The following is a 17,196-nucleotide window of genomic DNA, read 5'->3' on the forward strand; positions in this document are numbered from 1 at the left end:
ACCGCGGCTCCGCGTCCGCCCCGCAGCCCCCTCCTCTCTTGCTCTCCCTCCGCACAGCCCGGGACACTCCCGGTGGTCCAGCGGCTCTGCCCCGCTGCGCTGGGCTCTGTCCCCGCTCCGGGGCAGGGGAAAACCTGAGCACCTCCCTGGGGCTCCCTCTGCAAAACCTCCCCTCCAGCGCCTTCGCCAGCACGGAAATCCATTGTGCCTCCAAAGCTAGGGAAAAGGGGAGAGCTGGGGGAAGGAAGGAGCTCGAGAGCTGTTTGTTTATTTGTTCGCTATATTTATGTGCAATCTTATCATAGCTGATCCCATGTTTCCAGAGACACCCTAAATTTCTCCATTTCTGGGAAATACATTACTCCTGGACAGTTGAAGGGATACAGGATAGATTTTTATATGCCTGTATAAAAGGGCAGAAGCAAAAGGATGTTCTCAGCCTCTCTCCCCTTACGGTCGATGGGAGGGCCGGGCTTGAGGAAGGACTTGGGAGCATCCACAGCTCGTATTCCCGGTGCTGCCCTTCAGGGATATCCAGCCACTGCCACGAGACTCCCGAAGGAGCATCCCTGTCTTCTCCTGCATCCTTCAGGGCTGAGCCAAGGCTTGAAGTCCATACATCATCTCTTGGCTGCATCTCTGCCCTTCAGGGAGCTGAGCACCTGGGGGACTGCACGAGTGTGTCTCACTGCTGAATTAGCCCGTGGGGTCGGGGTCACACCGGGACAGGACAGTTCAGGTTAGTGGGGCCACGCTGAGGTTGCCAGCTGCAAACACTGGGGGACTCCACGGTGCTGTCGGAGCTCCTTGCACACGCTGAGCCCACAGGCAGCAACCGCCTTCCCCGTGTCAGTGCGTGACTCCCAGCCAGCTCAGCTGCAGCCCCACTCAAGGCTGCCAGGGTTGGCTGACACGGATTTTTATGGGGTCAGCTCCGAGTGGCAGGAAGAGCCATTACCTCTTAGCCACACTCTTCAGACAGGCATTGATCTGCATTTTCCACTCAACCCTTTCCATTCATCTCTATAATTCAAGTGTCTGTGTAGGTGAACCACCAGGGAAATAAATGAGAAATGGGGAGAATTTGCTCGTGGACAGGTTTTCCGAGTGTATCAGAAAATCAGGTGGTAGGAAGTGAATACTCCCTTCAAAATAAAGGTTTGCCAGATAACAGTAATGATTTTGTCTCTTGTCCAGAGGATTATTTACGCTATTGCAAACTCTAATATCTTTTGTTCTGAAGGGCTCCTGCCAGGGCTGCCCAAAGGAAAGGTGACTGTTCCATTTTGCAGATACCATTTTGGTTTATATCTCACATATGTCCCCTTTGTCCCCCAGCACGTCACAAACTGAACCTCTCTGATCTTGTGAAGGTCAGTTTATTCCTGGTATCACCCTGGCAGAGGAAAGTCAGGCACTGTAGGGACACCTAGAGGGAATAATCAGGGTGAGAGGGCTAAAGTCACATTTTAGCTGACCCATAGAGAGGTCATGACTTTTCATGGCACAACTAAATCTTCTTGTTTCAAAGAGCAAAAAATACAGGGGCAAAATTTCAGCACTTTTCTAATCATATGGAATATCCTGAAGGGAAATCTGTTTTTTTTTTTTTCCTGTGAATTCCCCTACTTATTTATAGCTGCCTGTAATATAGAAGAAAACAATGACATTATTGTGCATGTTTATATTATAAATAAGTAAAAATGCAAGCCAAGTTTAGACACAAATTTAGCTACCCTGCTTTCATCCCTGCGTAAAATTTCTGTCTATCCAAAGGAAAAAAAAACACTTTGATGAGAAGCACGTAGGCTTGTACTAAAAGATTGTCACAAATCTTCTCAGTACAACAAATCTTCACAGGCACTGCTCCGTGTATTTCTCTAAAAGAAGGTCAGCTCAAAAAAGCACAAAATGGAATAAAATGACCCTTATGTTAAGATTATTAAAATATTTAGGCCAACAACTATCTGCTTGTGATTGTTTTCAGCATTCAAGTATCATAAAAATAAAAAATGTGTGATATTTGCATTTGTTATATAGTGATATTTTTACCTTTGGATCTTGGTAATATGAGATCAGATATCTCCGTTTAAAACCACCAGAAACTCCCTGTATAAAAATATAACGACAGGCTGTGCAGTGGTTATATATAGGTTAATCTATCCATATATATGGTATATCATTTGTATTACTGAGGCATTGTTGCATGGAAAAATTCAGGGTATTTTAGCCTTAATAGCAGTGCTCAGGTGCTGTGATGCTGTTTCTGGCACAGGGTGAGTCAGATCCTGCCTGTGCCCACCTCTTCAAAATCTCTTCCCCAGAGTCAGTGGGACATTTGCGGGATTTCACAGAACAAGGTCAGACTTCTGGTTATTTAAGAATTACACAGGCTCAGACTCATTTCCTCCAGGATCCAAACTGATTAAGAGTATCAGCTGGGAATTTAAAGTCTGCTGTGCTCCCTCATCTGTTACATCCCCCGTGGCCAAGGCATGGAGCAGCAGCCTCCATGCAGCACCCGGAGCAAGGGTGAGGTGTTTCAGCCTCCCCAGGGCAAAGCTGATGACAGAGCTTTTGCAGAGGGGGTTCTGCACTTGCTTGACAATTTTCAAGATGATTTAATGCTGTTGTTGTCAGCTGGAGTGCAAAAGATGAGGATTCTCCTTTTATGTTCATAGTAAATCAGGAATTAGGCACATAGAAAGAAACGGACCCAGGGAGAGGAAAATGCCTGCTCAAGAACCAGACTTGAGCAGAGAATGACTGAGACGTGTACCACAGCTCAGTAATATTTCATGTGAACACTCTCTCAGGAAAGCCTGTGGAACAAAGTGCTCTGAGAAGACCCCTGCTGACACTGAAGGAAACTTTACCCAGAATCAAAGTCTTAGCCGGAGAAGGGAGAGGACTGTCCTGCCTAACCTCTGCATTACACTCTCACTGATGAGAGAAATGTTACAACTTTGGCTGACTTGAGTGGAATGTGAAATCTCCCATTTTACAGAACATTCTTCTGGTTCAGATCATTTGAAAATATCAAAGGAAGGAGGCTGTGAATCCGTGAAGGAAACTGGAGATTCAAAAATTACCTCCTTTATCCAGTGTCTTAACAGTTGAGAGCACCTTCAGCTGACCCAGAATATTCTGGTCAGCTCTGCTTTTCCACCACCCATGTAAGACAGCAGGAATATTTGGAAGGGCCCTGGAGCAGCTGTCATGCCAAAGAGGGAGAAGTGCTGTAAGATGATCAGGAGCTAGACAAGGGCTTGTCCTGATGTGCTGATAGCAAAAGGGTATCAAAGCACTCTCTGTGCTTCTTTTAAAGGGTGGGTCACTGCTACCACTTTCTGCTATGACTTTTGCTTCATTCCCACAGGCAAGTGAACTTGAAGATGATTATATCAGCAGACACATCTTTTAACTCTATTTCCACACGTGAAACACTTATAATCCTCTCTGTGCTGCCTGCAACCTTCTCCAACACAACAGTGACTATACTAGTTAATTCTATAATAGCTAATTCTAATAGGAAAAGGGAAGCAGGTATAACAGCACCAGGGCTTTTAGTTATATCCAGTCCATAAAACTGTCCAGTAATTTTGGAGAAGAAAGTTGTCTCTGTAAATGGATAGCAGTGATGTACTGGGAAGCATCAAGTGTCTTTAGACTTTTACAGTAGCAGGAGGAAAACAAACTTTGCACAGAAAAATCTTCCTGTGTTTTTCAAGCTGAGAAGGACACAAGGTGGCTTTTAGTTTAGATTAAGGTAAACAGTAAAGAAGAAAATAATTATAAGAGAGTAGAACATGTCCCTCTTATGCCCCAATTACCCTCTGCACTGCCATGAAGGCTTGCAGGAGAGCACACAAGGCACTGGCCCTGCCAACACTGGCCACTTCACACATTTCAGGAGAAGTAACAGCACTTGGCACAAATACTTGGCACTTCAGGAATCTGCATTATGGGAAAGTTTGTGGGTGAGCTGAAAATCACCTAGAAATGGGAACTAAAAACCTCTTCTATCACACTTTACTGGCTGTAGGGCTGCCAGACATGCTGAGGGATGAAGCAGAGGAAGCCAGGTTTGAGTGGGTTGTTTGTGTAACTTTCACTTCTGTTGTAGACAAGACAGGAGAGCCTTCAAGAGAGCTCAGCTGAGGTCTGGCTGCAGTGACACAGACCTGCAGACACAGATCCCCAACAACCACTCCAGGACATCAGCTCTAGCTGGGAGGGAAGAAGAGATCACCCTCACATGTAGTTTCCCATTAGTATATCCAGGATATGTTAAACCAGTCTTCCCTTTCCCTGGGCTTGGTAGAATAAATCACAACAGTTGTGTACCATTCTAGATTCTGGTGCATCGAAATATGTCTGATATCCTACTCCACAGGGTATAAAAAGAAAGTTGGGAGAAGAGGGAAGTTAGATCTAGAGAATAATCTCACAAACATCAGTTTTATACCCCAAAACATACTTGTGGAGGGATTTGTACATGCATTCCTGCAGGCCAGATCAGCTTTCAGAAATGAACAGGCATTTTCTGCTATTTGTAAGACTTTCCTCTTATATAAACAGCTCTTCAAAATGACCTGTGCAACTTACTGAAGCCACCAGGGTTTCCCATTGAACACACTGACTGAAAAGGTGGTGTTGAGGAAAACATTTATTTCCCATTCTATAATATTGCTCTGGATTATAATAAGTTTTAAAAATTACAATACTTGAAAAAACTTTACTTCCTCTTCCTCATCACTGTCAGTTACATTGACAATGTAAGTGCTGGAGGGAGTAGATGGGGGGGATGGCAAAACCTCCTCCACCACTTCCACGTCCAGCTGTGGCAGGGGGCTCAGAACTCGCTCCTCACTGCAGGTGCTCGGACAGGACACGATTTCAGGGCTCCCACAGACACGCTGGCTCTCACGTAGCCTCTCTTCTGAGTATGCCCTGAAACGATAGTCTTCATCCAGAGTGGAAAATATCACCTCCTGCCTCTGGTTCCTCTCCTCATAAAAGCCAAAGCACTGAGGCACTGAGCTGGAGAAATTCCCGTAGCCAAACGGAGCTCTGAGTGGGAATGTGCTGCAAGGGAAGAGATTCAAGGTTGGCTTTCAGAAATGCAGGGCTGCACAATGACACTGATGTTCTGTGCTACTCTGCTCATCTCGTTTTTTAAAACATACAAATGTAAAACCATGCCTAATTTCAGCACTAGGGCCATAACAAGAGTAGTTCAGATTCCATTTCTATGCATAAGCACCTCTTCAACCACATGCACACACGAGGTTGCTCTGAGAACAAACATAAACCCCACTGTATTTATCAATCAAATAATACCATAAATAAACCAGCATGCAGTGAGTTAACCAACATACTCAGATTAATAAAACAAAGCATCAAAAGTCAGTTTGTGTAATTTCTGTATGCCAAATCTTGTGACAGACCCGGGGTAAAACACTCTTATTTGTAATTTTTAGTGAGATCTTGCATCTGTTACACTGCTATCAAACAGGACAAGGAGTCCTTGTGCCCAATATGTGGTTATCAATGTTAATATTTAGAGAATGCACAGTGATAAATTTTTAAAAAGTAACCACATAGTAAATTGCAGGAAGTTATTATGTCAAATGGAACTGTATTCTTCCAGTGGCAGATGCCTGAATTTTTATTCTGATGCAGAAAGACAAAGGGATTGTAATTTACAGTGTTTTAGAGAAATTCACTACATTGTGAAGAAAACAAAAATATGTAAAGAAGTAATAGAGCTCCACAGTGCAGGCATTGTAAAGACATTGATACAATATCTATTAAGGTTTCAAGGGGACTAATCATCATTCCAATCTAATATTTAAATTTTTAGTGCATACATCTGCACTTTCAGTTCAGAAATCATGACTCTTGTATGCAAAAAAAAAATGAGTTTATAGGACAGAGAACTGATAAATCACTGTATTAGAAAGACCCTGGCATTAGCAAAGCTGGCATTCAGCTGGCATTAATGGACTTCAGAAGTCCATTAATGTGTGAAATCAGAACAGTCTTTTATGCTAGAAGAACTCACCCTTCTCAGAGGCCTCACAAAACCATCTAATTTCAGACACCAAGGGCTGAGCAAAGATGATTTTCAGCAATTTTGGGAATATGTGTTCTGTGTTTCCTTAAAGTACCTCAAAAATAAAAAAATGTCTTGTATTGCACTTGTCAGCTTATGAAGTTCTTCTAAGTTTGATGGGTCATCATTAGCCCTAATTAAAGACCAGGTGGTCTAATTGCCACAGGAACACATGGGTTACTGCTACTAGTGAGAATAGTAGCAATAGAAGCAGTGAATAAACAGGCAAAATTGAAGTCTAACAATCGTAATAATTTGTTAGGTTTGCTACTGCAGAGTCATGAAAACAAAATGATGCCCTGTAAAGAATAAGCATCAGATGTCTGGTGTTTGTGCTGCCCACCTGCACCAGGGCACTGGTGCTTTCTGTGCATGCTCAGCCCACAAACACCCACGGGACACTACATGTGTTAGCCTGGAAATTCTTGGATTAGGGGACCTCTGATTGACTGAAAAGGAAGAACTAGGAATTACTACTTACACAAGAATTCAGCAGACACTTCCCACCAGGCTGGGTTTCAGAAATATGAGCACTTATGGCAACCACAGTGTACCCAGGAGACACCTCCAGGACACACCCACTCTAATTCTATCTGATCATTTTCAAAGTATGTTTACATTATCTCTACCTAATGCTCTTCTGCCAAAATCAACTGCACTTATACCCATAGAGTGGAAAGAAGATATTTCTGTTTGTCATGGCCTTGGGAGTGCCAATTACTGCAACAGTTCTATGGAGCCTTCAGTAACTGGGCACGTATTACGAACAGGCTGAGGCCAGGGGGTCCCAGCACATGAAGGTAAGAGCTCCTTTCCCTCTGAATGCTCCACCTGCTGTCTGCAAGTCAAAAGATTCTCTGCCTTTCAGCATTTTTTCTTACTGGTACTGAAATGGTTTCATTACCTTGAGGGGAAGCAGCGAGGTCCAGGTATAAAGGAAGGGTGGCAAAATGGAAACTGAGGAGTTCCTCCAAACAAACTGGCTGGTTGTCCGATGGGAGCAGACACATAGGCAGGTGAGGCAATAAAAGGGGTAGCCTGGGGAAGAGCTATCCCTCCAGGAAAAACAGAAAACCCTGTGATCTCACTGTTAGAGACAGAAAACCTGCCACTAGTGCTGCTGATGTTACTTGGGTTTCTGTTGCTGAAGCTGTCAGCGAAAATGGGTGCAGGTCTCTTCAGGGAGAAATTGAGCCCAGGTGATACAAAAGCTTCTGTCTGAGCAGGCTCAGCAAAGTGCTGTGATGAAACTACAGGGTGCAGAGGCAGGGTTGGAACTGCAACAGCCACTGATGTGGTGCTTGCAGCCGTGGTCTGGAAAAGGGTCATGGGCACAGCGTGCTGGATTGAAGGAGCCGTCAGACGGATGGCGGGAGACTCACCTTCAGGAAACAAAACAGTTATCAGACATGAACAGAGAGTTCTGATAAACAGCATCATAGCAAACCACAGCATTTCTGGGTACAGACAGAATAACCCCCCCTGAAATTTCCCAGCAACTCATGTCATACACCTAAAGTGACACCATTCTGAGAGATGGGTTTGGAGCCCACACATTAAAGCTTCCTTGCACAGAAACCCACGGGTGGAAGGAAGTGGCTAAAGAGGATACATTGCTCTGGTGAGGCTATGTCTTGTCCTAATAAGGCCCCACAATGGGTTGGACTATGCCTTCAGCTCAGAAGACCTCACAAGTCTACTGATGTGAAGTAAGCCAAATTTATAACAAAACTGTGTGCTGAGGAGCCTGAAACACCCTAATCCCCAGTATGTTTCCTTATTTCATCAATGAATGTACCCACTAGACAATTTTACTTTGAACTATTTTACAGAGCACAAACTTCAATGTACACTCTCAAATCACACCTCATCAACAGGGCTGCCTTTCTAGGGAAAGATTTCAAAACACATTGCATAGGAATTTTCAAACATCACTAACTCAGAACTACACCAGAACAAAGCCGAGTATTCTTTTGCTTTAATATCTCCAAGTATTACCACACAGCATAAGCTGGCATTTAATTTTCTTGTCTCATTGCAAAGAAAGCAGCCTTTTCCAGGACACTTAGAGGAAAATGCCATTGCCTGGATCTGAGCTATTTGCTCTTGAAATCCACTATCCATGCCTTGACAGAGCCAGAGCTCTTTCTCTAAGGAATATGCAGATCAGCTCTTACACTGATCTGGGGGCTCTCACACTATTTCACTGCCAGTGTGGACCTTTTGTAAAAAGGAAGGATCATTCCAGGGTATCTGTGAGATGGAGACCAAATGAGCTTAATATCTTAAGTAGAAAAGAAATGTTGGTAAATAATCACACCTTCTCTGGGCAACCTGTGCCAGGGCCTCACCATGCTCACAGCAAAGCTCCTTCCCAATATCTAATCTAAACCTACCCTCTTTCAGTTTGAAGCCATTCCCCCTTGCCTTGTCACTACTGGAACAGGTAAATTCTGAATTTTTAAAATATTCCATGACTGAAAACTCACAGACTGGACATCCAATACTGTTCTTAACACTGGAGTTGACAAACGAGTAAGTAGGTGATGAGAAGGGAAGGATGCCAGCTGGATTTGTAGTGATGGTACTCTGGGAAGTGCCCGAAAATGCAGCAGAGCCAGGTGGTGGAGAACACTTCTTTCTGTTTGGCTGATAAACCCAACCTGTCAGAGATGAAAAAAAGATGCAGACATTCAATATTTTGGATGGTTTCATTATTTATCTAAAGCTATGTTATCTGTAATTCTGAAGGATCTGATAAGACAAGTCCAAAACCTGCTCCTTTAGGCAATGGCAATGCTCCAGTTGTTTTGTTGAGCTAGAAATGGGGAATTTTACTGGAGATGGAAATGAAATAGAAATATTTGGGTATTGTTTAGAAGTTACCAAGTAGGAGCTGCTTGTGAGACAAAAAAATACCAAACACTGGGGAGTGATGTGGCCCAGCTGAGGAAACCACATTAAGGAGAACATGACACTCACTGTACCTTGGGCATTCAGTGTGGAGGAAAACTCAAAATGTGGTCTTTCCTCTTGGTTCCCTTAACCCCTAAAATCTCAGGTATATCTGCAGGTTACAAGATATAACACAAAATATGATCCACTGGGAACCCTGGATAGATTGTGGAAGAGCAGGTTTGCCTTTGCCTGACAACATTAACCAAACTCTAATAGACATAAGAATATATCATGAATTTACACTGAGCTGTTTGGTTACTTACGCAGGTTAACTCTTAATGCAACTTTAAAGAAATGCCTTTTTTTTTTCTTTTTTTGAAAGATGTGAGGAGAGAGGGAGAGTGATGCTCTTTTCTTTATGACAGATTAGGCAGGATCATGAACAAGTAGCATTATGACAACAGAGAGAGAAAGGATCACAACACCTGGTATCTCAACAGCTTTTTAAAAGTGTTTTACATTCTGTTATTTTCTGGATAAATGAAATTGTTAAAGGTACAAATTTTAACGCTTGACAAAAGGCCGTGAAACATTTTCCACAGCATTATGTGGGAACCTCAAGTCTACATGTTGAAGAATCCCACAGAATACAATGCTGTTTGTGCTTCCCGTGACATTTCCCTTTCCTGCTTTTAAGAAATGGACACATGTGTCACCACAGGCCACCTGGGCAGCTGTTTCTGGAGCAAGGAAACTGATGTAGCAGGCCACACAAACCCACTCTCTGGCCATTCGACTACTAAAGCATTCAAAAAAGCTGCTGTAGCTGCAAGGTTCTAAGCACCAGCATTTTGGATGCTTTAAAAAGTTCATGGTTTCAAGCACACAGAAGGATTGTGTGCTTGAAAAAGCTGTACTTTTTTTCTAGCTCTATTAAATGCCATAATGCCAGAGATCAATTTTCCAAAAAGCCCTGCACTTCTAAAGCATTCTGGTAAATAACTAAGATGTTTACCAGGAAATTGTTCCCTGTGCCTCAGTTTTATTTTGTTAGCTTCCTCGTAATACGGCTGCTTCTGCTCTTCAGTGAGTTTGCTCCACTCCAGGCCCAGCTGAACGCTGATCTCTGCATTGTTGGCACCTGGGTTGGCTTTGGCCACAGCAGCCCTGTGGATGCGGGCCCACACCATGAATGCGTTCATGGGACGCTTCACACGGCCACTTTTGGTCTTGCTGAACGGAGTGTCTGGCATGCCTGTGCAACAAGGCAAGGAAAGATCATCACCTTCCAGGGAATACAGCAGGTCACACTCAATACCACACCCACAGGATATTTGGCAACAGCATCACCGGAGCTTTGGACAGACCAAACTCAGTGCACATTTGGAGAGCACTTCCTACAAAATCCTCCACAGCCCTTTGCTGGGTCACTGCACAAGGAATCAGTTACCTGGCTTTTGTTACGTATAATTACAAAAACAAAAAAAAAAGGAAATTAACAGGGACTGCTAACACACTAGTTTGGGTTTCAGTTGGCTTGTTTTCTTATGAATTTATAACCTAATCATTATATAGCACCACACCACTGCAAATTTATTATCACCACCAGAACTATGGAACCAAAACCCTAAGGATGCAGGGACTAGGATTAAGGATGGGGAGGCTGCTTAGTCCCACATCTGTGCAGTCCCTGCCTGCTCAGCTGCGGGTGTTGCTATTTTGGGTTTCTGCTTGGGTTTTGTTGAGTTGGTTTTTTTGAGACATAAATATATTTTTTTTCTGTTTTTTTGGATTTGGACACTTGTTTTGTTGGAGGAACCTGTGTTCCCAAATAATTGTTACATGATACCTGGCTTTGGCTCTTTGTAAACACAGGCTGCATTTAAATTGAGCTGGCAACATGACGAATCCACAGGCCCCTTAAAACTGATCCCTGAGCAAGCAATTTCCTCCTGGAAAAGGTTTAGAAATTAACTCTTTCACATCATTGATAAAGGGAAAAAGTCTTTAAGACCTTACTTAAGTAATTAATTTTGAATGCCTAGATATTAAAAAAAAGCTTCTCATGTAGATGTTTCAAAATGCTCTTCATTTAACATGTCCAGATTTTTTCAGAGAGGTATATGACTATTTTATACCTTTTAAAATCAAGCAGATTCCTGACCTTAAAACTGCAATCACAACTCAGTGTAATTCTGAACCCTGTCCCAAGGGGTTTCATGCAGACAGGGAGCAACATGACAAAACTGCCTTGATTGTAACAAAGCACTACAGAACTCCGTGCTCCGGTGCTTTCGTGTCTTACACCGTGCAAGAGTTGTGCTAAACCTAGCCTTTGCAAAGGGATGGTTTTCTAACATGACCTTTCCACTCGTGTTCTCCTGCCTGATAAGCAGTCACCTGCGTGCCACCCTGCAAGCTCTGTGACCATGATACCTGAATCCGAGGGCAGGACTGTGAGGGGAACGTTTTTTGTTTCAATCTTTGGCCGCTGCAGTAGAGGCTGCAATTGAACTGGCACTTGTTTTACCGGCACTGGAGCCGCATGCATCAGCTGCGAGGGCAGAGGGCTTTGGAGCTGTACGTGGGACACGGGAGATAAGGACTGAAACAAGACCGGGATATTCTGATCTTGAGGAGCGTTCCCAAGCTCGCACAGGGATCCAGCCGGGGCATCGATCTTCTCCACCCTCACTGGGCGGGCCTCATAGGCCACGTTGGGTCGCTCCGTTTGGACGGCAGCTCTTCTCCAGGGCTTATTCCCAGCTTGCTCCAGGACCTGCTCCTCGTTCTGGCGGTCACCGCTGCCCCTCTCATGGTCCCTTTCTCTCCTGATAGCATTCCGGGCCTCTTTCTCAACCGCCGCCGGAGTTGAGATGCAGCTGCTCTCCTTCGCCGCTCCTCCGCTGTGCCCGGGCCGGCTCGAGTGTTCCTGCACTTGGACGCGCAGCCCTCCGAGGGGGCCCACGACCTCCCTGTGCCCGGGGGGCGAGGCGGGGCTCGCCCGGGCGCGGAAGCGGCAGTGCCTGACCCTGCGCTCCATCGCTCCGCCGCCGCTCCTCGGCCGCCGCCACCGTTGCGCCAACGCTCCCCGCGGCCCCGCGCCGCCGGCGCGCACCGAGCCCGCATCCCGCACCAACCGCGGGGCGCGCACCGAGCCCCAGCCCCGCCGGCTCGGTCGTGCTGTCCCCCCGTCCCGCGCCCACCGGTGGGGCCGCCCCGACCGCCCATCCCGCGCTCGTTGCTCGGCGCGCTGGGACCGGGGCGCTCGGGTCTCCGGCCCCGGCTCCGCGCCCCGCAGCCGCCATGGGCGCCGTTGCCGGAGCCGCCCCGCGCTCCGCCCGCCGGCTCCGCCCGCCGTCCGCCGGCACCACCGAGCGCTGCTCCGGGCCGCCCAGAAGGGCTGGGCGCCGCTCTTTCCGCTTCCGCGCCGGTCATGCTGCGCTGCTGCCGGGCGGCCGCGGCCATCGCTGCCGGCTGCGCTCCGGGCTCCCCGCGCGGCCGCCGCGGCCTCGCCATGGCCAAGAGCAAGTTCGAGTACGTGCGGGACTTCGAGGCGGACGACACGGTCCTGCCCAACTGCTGGATCGTGGTGCGGCTGGACGGCCGCAACTTCCACAGGTGCGGGCAGGGCCGGGCGGGCGCTGCGGGGCCCCCGGGTGCGGGCTGAGAGCGCCGTGCCGACAGCGGCGTCCTGGTGCTGCCCGGGTTGCGCTGGGCTGTTCCTGTCCGGCCTGTGTGAGTCCTGCCGGTGCGGGGATGGAGATCCTCGTGTCCCCCACTCGGCCTCTCCAAGACACGGAATTCCACCGGGATTTTGTTTTCACGGGCGGCTTCAGAGCAGGATGGTAGGGAATGGTCCGAGTAGGGAAATGATTCCCTGCCTTGGATGTGCTGGGGAGGGAGAGCAGCTGCTATACAGGGATGTGTACTGGTGTTTGGAGTCGGTGTCTGTGTGGCATTTGCCTTCCCTCGGCATAAATGGGGCACAGTTCTCTCGCTTGGTAGATAACACAAGTTCTTGCTGGGATATTATCTCTGGTTTTGGTAAAGCTCTTGAGTTTTGACAAGTTTATTGATAATGTTGCCCTTATTGGACTGAATATTAAAGAAACCCTGTGAGAAAGGGACTTTACAGAAAGTCGTATTTGTTATCCATTTCCAATTAAAATACACAAACCGGCTTCTTTAAAAGACTGGTTAGGGTCAGATACTGGTGAGAAAGAGAATGGATTATCCAGAGTGGATAACGAGGATTTTTGTTCCTGCTTTTCATACCTGGAGGGAATTCTTTTGTCAGTATTGACGGGATACTGGAAATCAATATTCATATAAAGCAAATATGGTGAAAATGAATGGGTTAGCATTTTAGTAGCTTTTTAAGGGACTCTTATGCAGCTATTTTTGCTTTGAAGGTTTTCTGAGCAGCATGAATTCAAAAAGCCAAATGATGACCGTGCTCTGCACCTGATGACCAAGTGTGCCCAGACAGTGATGCAAGAACTGGAGGATATTGCTGTTGCTTATGGACAGAGTGATGAATATAGTTTTGTTTTCAAAAAGAAGAGCAGGTGGTTTAAAAGAAGAGCAAGGTAACAGCTGCTTTGATACTGAAGTGAATTTGTTTTTAACATCTCTTTATAATTCTTCTTCAGGTTTGTCTTTACCTACACACTGAAGTTAGGAGGAGGGCTGGTGTTTACACTGCAGTTAGTTCAAGTTTTTTATGTGGATTCTTTACATGTGATGTTTCAGGAAAATATGTTCAATAATACAGAGCTTGTAAAAAAGTTACATAAACAACTTATTATATAAACAATCAAAACATTATAAACAGACAGTTTTTTATGAGAATGTGACAATTCTCAGTACCTCTGTTGTTCAAAAGTCTCTGTGCCATTCCTCATCTGTTTGGCCATTATTTAAGAAATGTTGCCCTCCACTAAGAGCTGTCACTACTGATACCTCAGATAAGCACAGATATATAATCACACCCATGTATTTCTTTATTTTTTTCTCTTGTTCTGTGTTTGCAAGTAAGTTCATGACTCATGTGGTCTCCCAGTTTTCCTCAAGTTACGTGTTCTATTGGAAGGATTACTTTAAGGACCAGCAGCTTCTGTACCCACCAGGATTTGATGGACGAATTGTGTTATATCCCAGCAACCAGAATTTGAAGGACTACCTCAGCTGGAGGCAAGCAGATTGTAAGTGTTCCTAGAAAAGAGAGATTTGTGCAGTTGAGTTCATTTCTCTGAACAGAAATGTCTTTTCTGCCAGTGTATTTACATATACAGTTGTCATTGAAAGAACAGCAGGTAGAGTGGTGGTTTTCAATAATATTACACTTGTTCTGGGCTTTGTATGGGTACTGGCTGAAATTTGGAGTGCTCAGGCTACAACTAAATTTATTTCATCCTGAGAGTGAATTCAGCACAAGAAATATTAGAATTGCTAATAGAATTAATCAATTAATTTTGGTGTTCAGAGTTGGCTTAGCCAAGGTAATCTTTATTGATGCAAATATTCAAGTTCACAACAGGTAGTAATCAAAAGTGCTGAATATTCCATGTTAGAACAGACCACTGGATTTGTCTCTAGACCTTTGTCAGTACCTAGTCCCTATTGTCAAATGAAAGTAATTTACATTACACATAAACACCCTTCAGCCTCTGCTGTGCCCTTTTCATTTATGAAATCTATCTTCTAGTCATGATATGCAATACCATAACAATTTATTATAAACATTGTATCTTCTTTAGAAACTGATTATATTAATTCCCCTTTACTCTTGGCTGTTTCTTGGATACAGCTCTGGAAATAAAGCTGTTTTTCCCTAAGTAGTCACTCAGATTTGGTAAATAACTATCCTCACACTCATTTCTGTGTTTTCTCTAGGCCATATTAATAACCTTTATAATACAGTGTTCTGGATGCTTGTGCAGCGAGGTGGTTTGACACCAGTGCAAGCACAGGAGAGGCTCCGGGTAAGAGTCTGCTGAAGTTATGTTTTTTTACAGCTAAAAATTAAATAATAAGATTTGCAAATTGTCTTGCCTGCCCAGAAGCCCTGGCTTGTCTGTTCTTACTGTAATAATTTTGTGGGTGTAGTCAACAACTTCTTCAATTGTGCAAATATTAATACCACTAGCAAATAATGTGATTTTACATTATTAGCAAGTATTAGCAGGGTTTAAGTTCTTAGTTGGCAATTTCAGAAATCTTAGAAAAGTCATAAAATGTTCAGCATCCAAACCCATGAGGAACAGTTGCAAAATTCAGGTCCTGTTGTTTGCCAGTCCCTTCTGTTGTGTTTTGTCTCCTTGTGCAGACTTCAGCAGATTATTCCTGTTTTCTCCTGGAATCTGTTGACTGTCTTCCATTTGTCTTGAAAATGTAATAAAAACCCTCTTGGAATTAATTCCTCTATTGAGAGAAATAATTAAGCCTTGTGACATAAAGGTGAAAAACTTTTACAAATGTCTGTCTTCCTTCCAGTATTCATTCCTCCTCTATCCTAGAGATACAATTTGTTTGTTTTCTCTGAGTATTTTTCTTGTCCTTTCCTCTCAGGGAACTTTGGCTGGAGATAAGAATGAAATCTTATTTTCTGAATTCAACATCAACTACAACAATGAGCCTTTGATGTATAGAAAAGGAACTGTCCTAATATGGCAGAAGGTAAAAAACCCTATTGCCACTTGCTTTGGGCTGATATTTTAAGTAGTTACACTGTGGCAGACAGACTGCACTGTAAGAGCACCCCCTGTATCTCCAGTGTATGTCTGGGAATAAATATATCTTAAAATTAACCATATTTGCCATATGTGTGTAAGATGACTCATTGTTTTGGAGATGTTTTTGAGAGCTGTTTCTATGAGCATAATATAAAAGCCACTCTCTGCAGTCTGGTTTAGATACAAATTATGACCATTGAGATGAAACATGTATCAGCAGATGACCATGTTTGTATCAGTTGGGCAAGGCCCTTCCCAGGCTTAGGTCCCAAGTATATCCATGGCAAAAGAATTACAAACTTCTGTTCAATAAGGTAGCTCAGCTCATAGTTGGCTTAGTCCTTTTCTGCTTTAAGGTAACTTGGAAATGTTCATTATTCTACGATTGCATCATTGATTTAGTGGGAGAAATTCCTGCCCTGTGTTTTTTTATTTTTTTTTTATCAGAATTTTTGAATCCATTCTAGAGCATTTTATGTCTGCTTATGTGTCAACTGTATTTTCAGGTTAATGAAGTCATCACTAAGAAAATAAAACTGCCAAAGGAAGAAGAAGAAAAAGAAGTGGAAGTGACCCGGACTAAGACTAAAGTTGTTCCCCTGCACTGTGACATCATTGGGGACCAGTTCTGGGAGGAATATCCTGAGATTCTGGCTGAGGATAGTTGATATCTCTGATGAGCATAACTGGTAGTTTACCTTGGGTTGTTGGCAAGTGAGGAATACAAATGGTGAATGGCAGAGTTTGACCTGGAACCCTCTTCAGCAGCTACATTGGGTTTAGCACTGTTGCTGCCTAAAAAGAAGACACTGGTGCTGTCTGATATACAAGGATATGCCCATATGGAAAGCTAAAATCATACTATATTTTGAATATTAAGACCTCATCATGAATTAAGACTGTTCCTGCCTTGTACATGTGTATTTGTAAAAAAAAGTATGTAGAAATTTCCTGTATTTCTATAGCATTTAAACAATGAGGTATCTTATTGTACTGATGAGCTATAAAAAAGCCTGAATATTTGAACAGAAAATTCTTAGTTCGATTTTTGTTTTAACTGAGATGGACCAGAATACTTCATTTGGGTTTTAGTATTAATTTTCAAGGCTGGTGTGTTTAGTCAGATGAGTGACACTGTTCAGCTGCCTGATGTCTGATTCTTACTGAAATACAGTGGAGAAGCCCAGCAGTTTTCTGTGCTTGATTTTAAAAGTATTTTTCAAATGTACAGGATTTTTATACTTTTAAAAAATATAAATAATAGTACCTTCCCTCTGTGTTTTATTCTGTGGCCTTTCTCATTCCTGGGATTTGAACTAGTAAGTGGTGACAGTTCCAAGCAGTGAAGTTAATAATAAAGGTACTGTACAGGCTGGAATTCTGTTAGGACATGGATAGATATCTTTCCTCATATTCCATGGCCTGGGAATTCACCTGTCTCCT

General features: G+C 44.1%; 2 protein-coding genes and 1 long non-coding RNA gene across 4 annotated transcripts; 1 reads left to right on the forward strand and 2 right to left on the reverse strand.

Moving 5' to 3' along the window:
* Positions 1-4,653: 4,653 nt before the first annotated feature.
* On the reverse strand, positions 4,654-12,133 carry SOX30 (SRY-box transcription factor 30). The gene is made up of 5 exons (XM_068206020.1): positions 11,453-12,133; positions 10,032-10,271; positions 8,608-8,781; positions 7,023-7,500; positions 4,654-5,088 (listed from the first exon to the last, which is right to left on the reverse strand). The coding sequence occupies exons 1-5, from the start codon at positions 12,057-12,059 to the stop codon at positions 4,719-4,721; spliced, it is 1,869 nt and encodes a 622-aa protein (XP_068062121.1). The 5' UTR covers positions 12,060-12,133; the 3' UTR covers positions 4,654-4,718.
* Positions 12,134-12,277: 144 nt separating this feature from the next.
* On the forward strand, positions 12,278-17,024 carry THG1L (tRNA-histidine guanylyltransferase 1 like). Of its 2 annotated transcripts, XM_068206021.1 has the most exons (6): positions 12,278-12,637; positions 13,432-13,608; positions 14,054-14,223; positions 14,915-15,003; positions 15,590-15,697; positions 16,260-17,024. In XM_068206021.1, exons 1-6 carry the CDS (start codon positions 12,453-12,455, stop codon positions 16,419-16,421), a joined length of 891 nt encoding a protein of 296 aa, XP_068062122.1. In that variant the 5' UTR covers positions 12,278-12,452; the 3' UTR covers positions 16,422-17,024. The 2 variants fall into 2 exon arrangements, with proteins under 2 accessions (XP_068062122.1, XP_068062123.1); XM_068206022.1 differs by lacking the exons at positions 12,278-12,637; positions 13,432-13,608 and adding an exon at positions 13,808-13,923 and having other exon boundaries at positions 13,960-14,223.
* Positions 13,654-15,595, reverse strand: LOC137483149 (uncharacterized). The gene is made up of 3 exons (XR_011004363.1): positions 14,883-15,595; positions 13,960-14,842; positions 13,654-13,923 (listed from the first exon to the last, which is right to left on the reverse strand). It is a non-coding gene; the product is annotated as an uncharacterized lncRNA (long non-coding RNA).
* Positions 17,025-17,196: the final 172 nt, after the last annotated feature.

This window comes from Anomalospiza imberbis, chromosome 15 (assembly GCF_031753505.1).
Source record: "Anomalospiza imberbis isolate Cuckoo-Finch-1a 21T00152 chromosome 15, ASM3175350v1, whole genome shotgun sequence".
NCBI lineage: Eukaryota > Metazoa > Chordata > Aves > Passeriformes > Viduidae > Anomalospiza > Anomalospiza imberbis.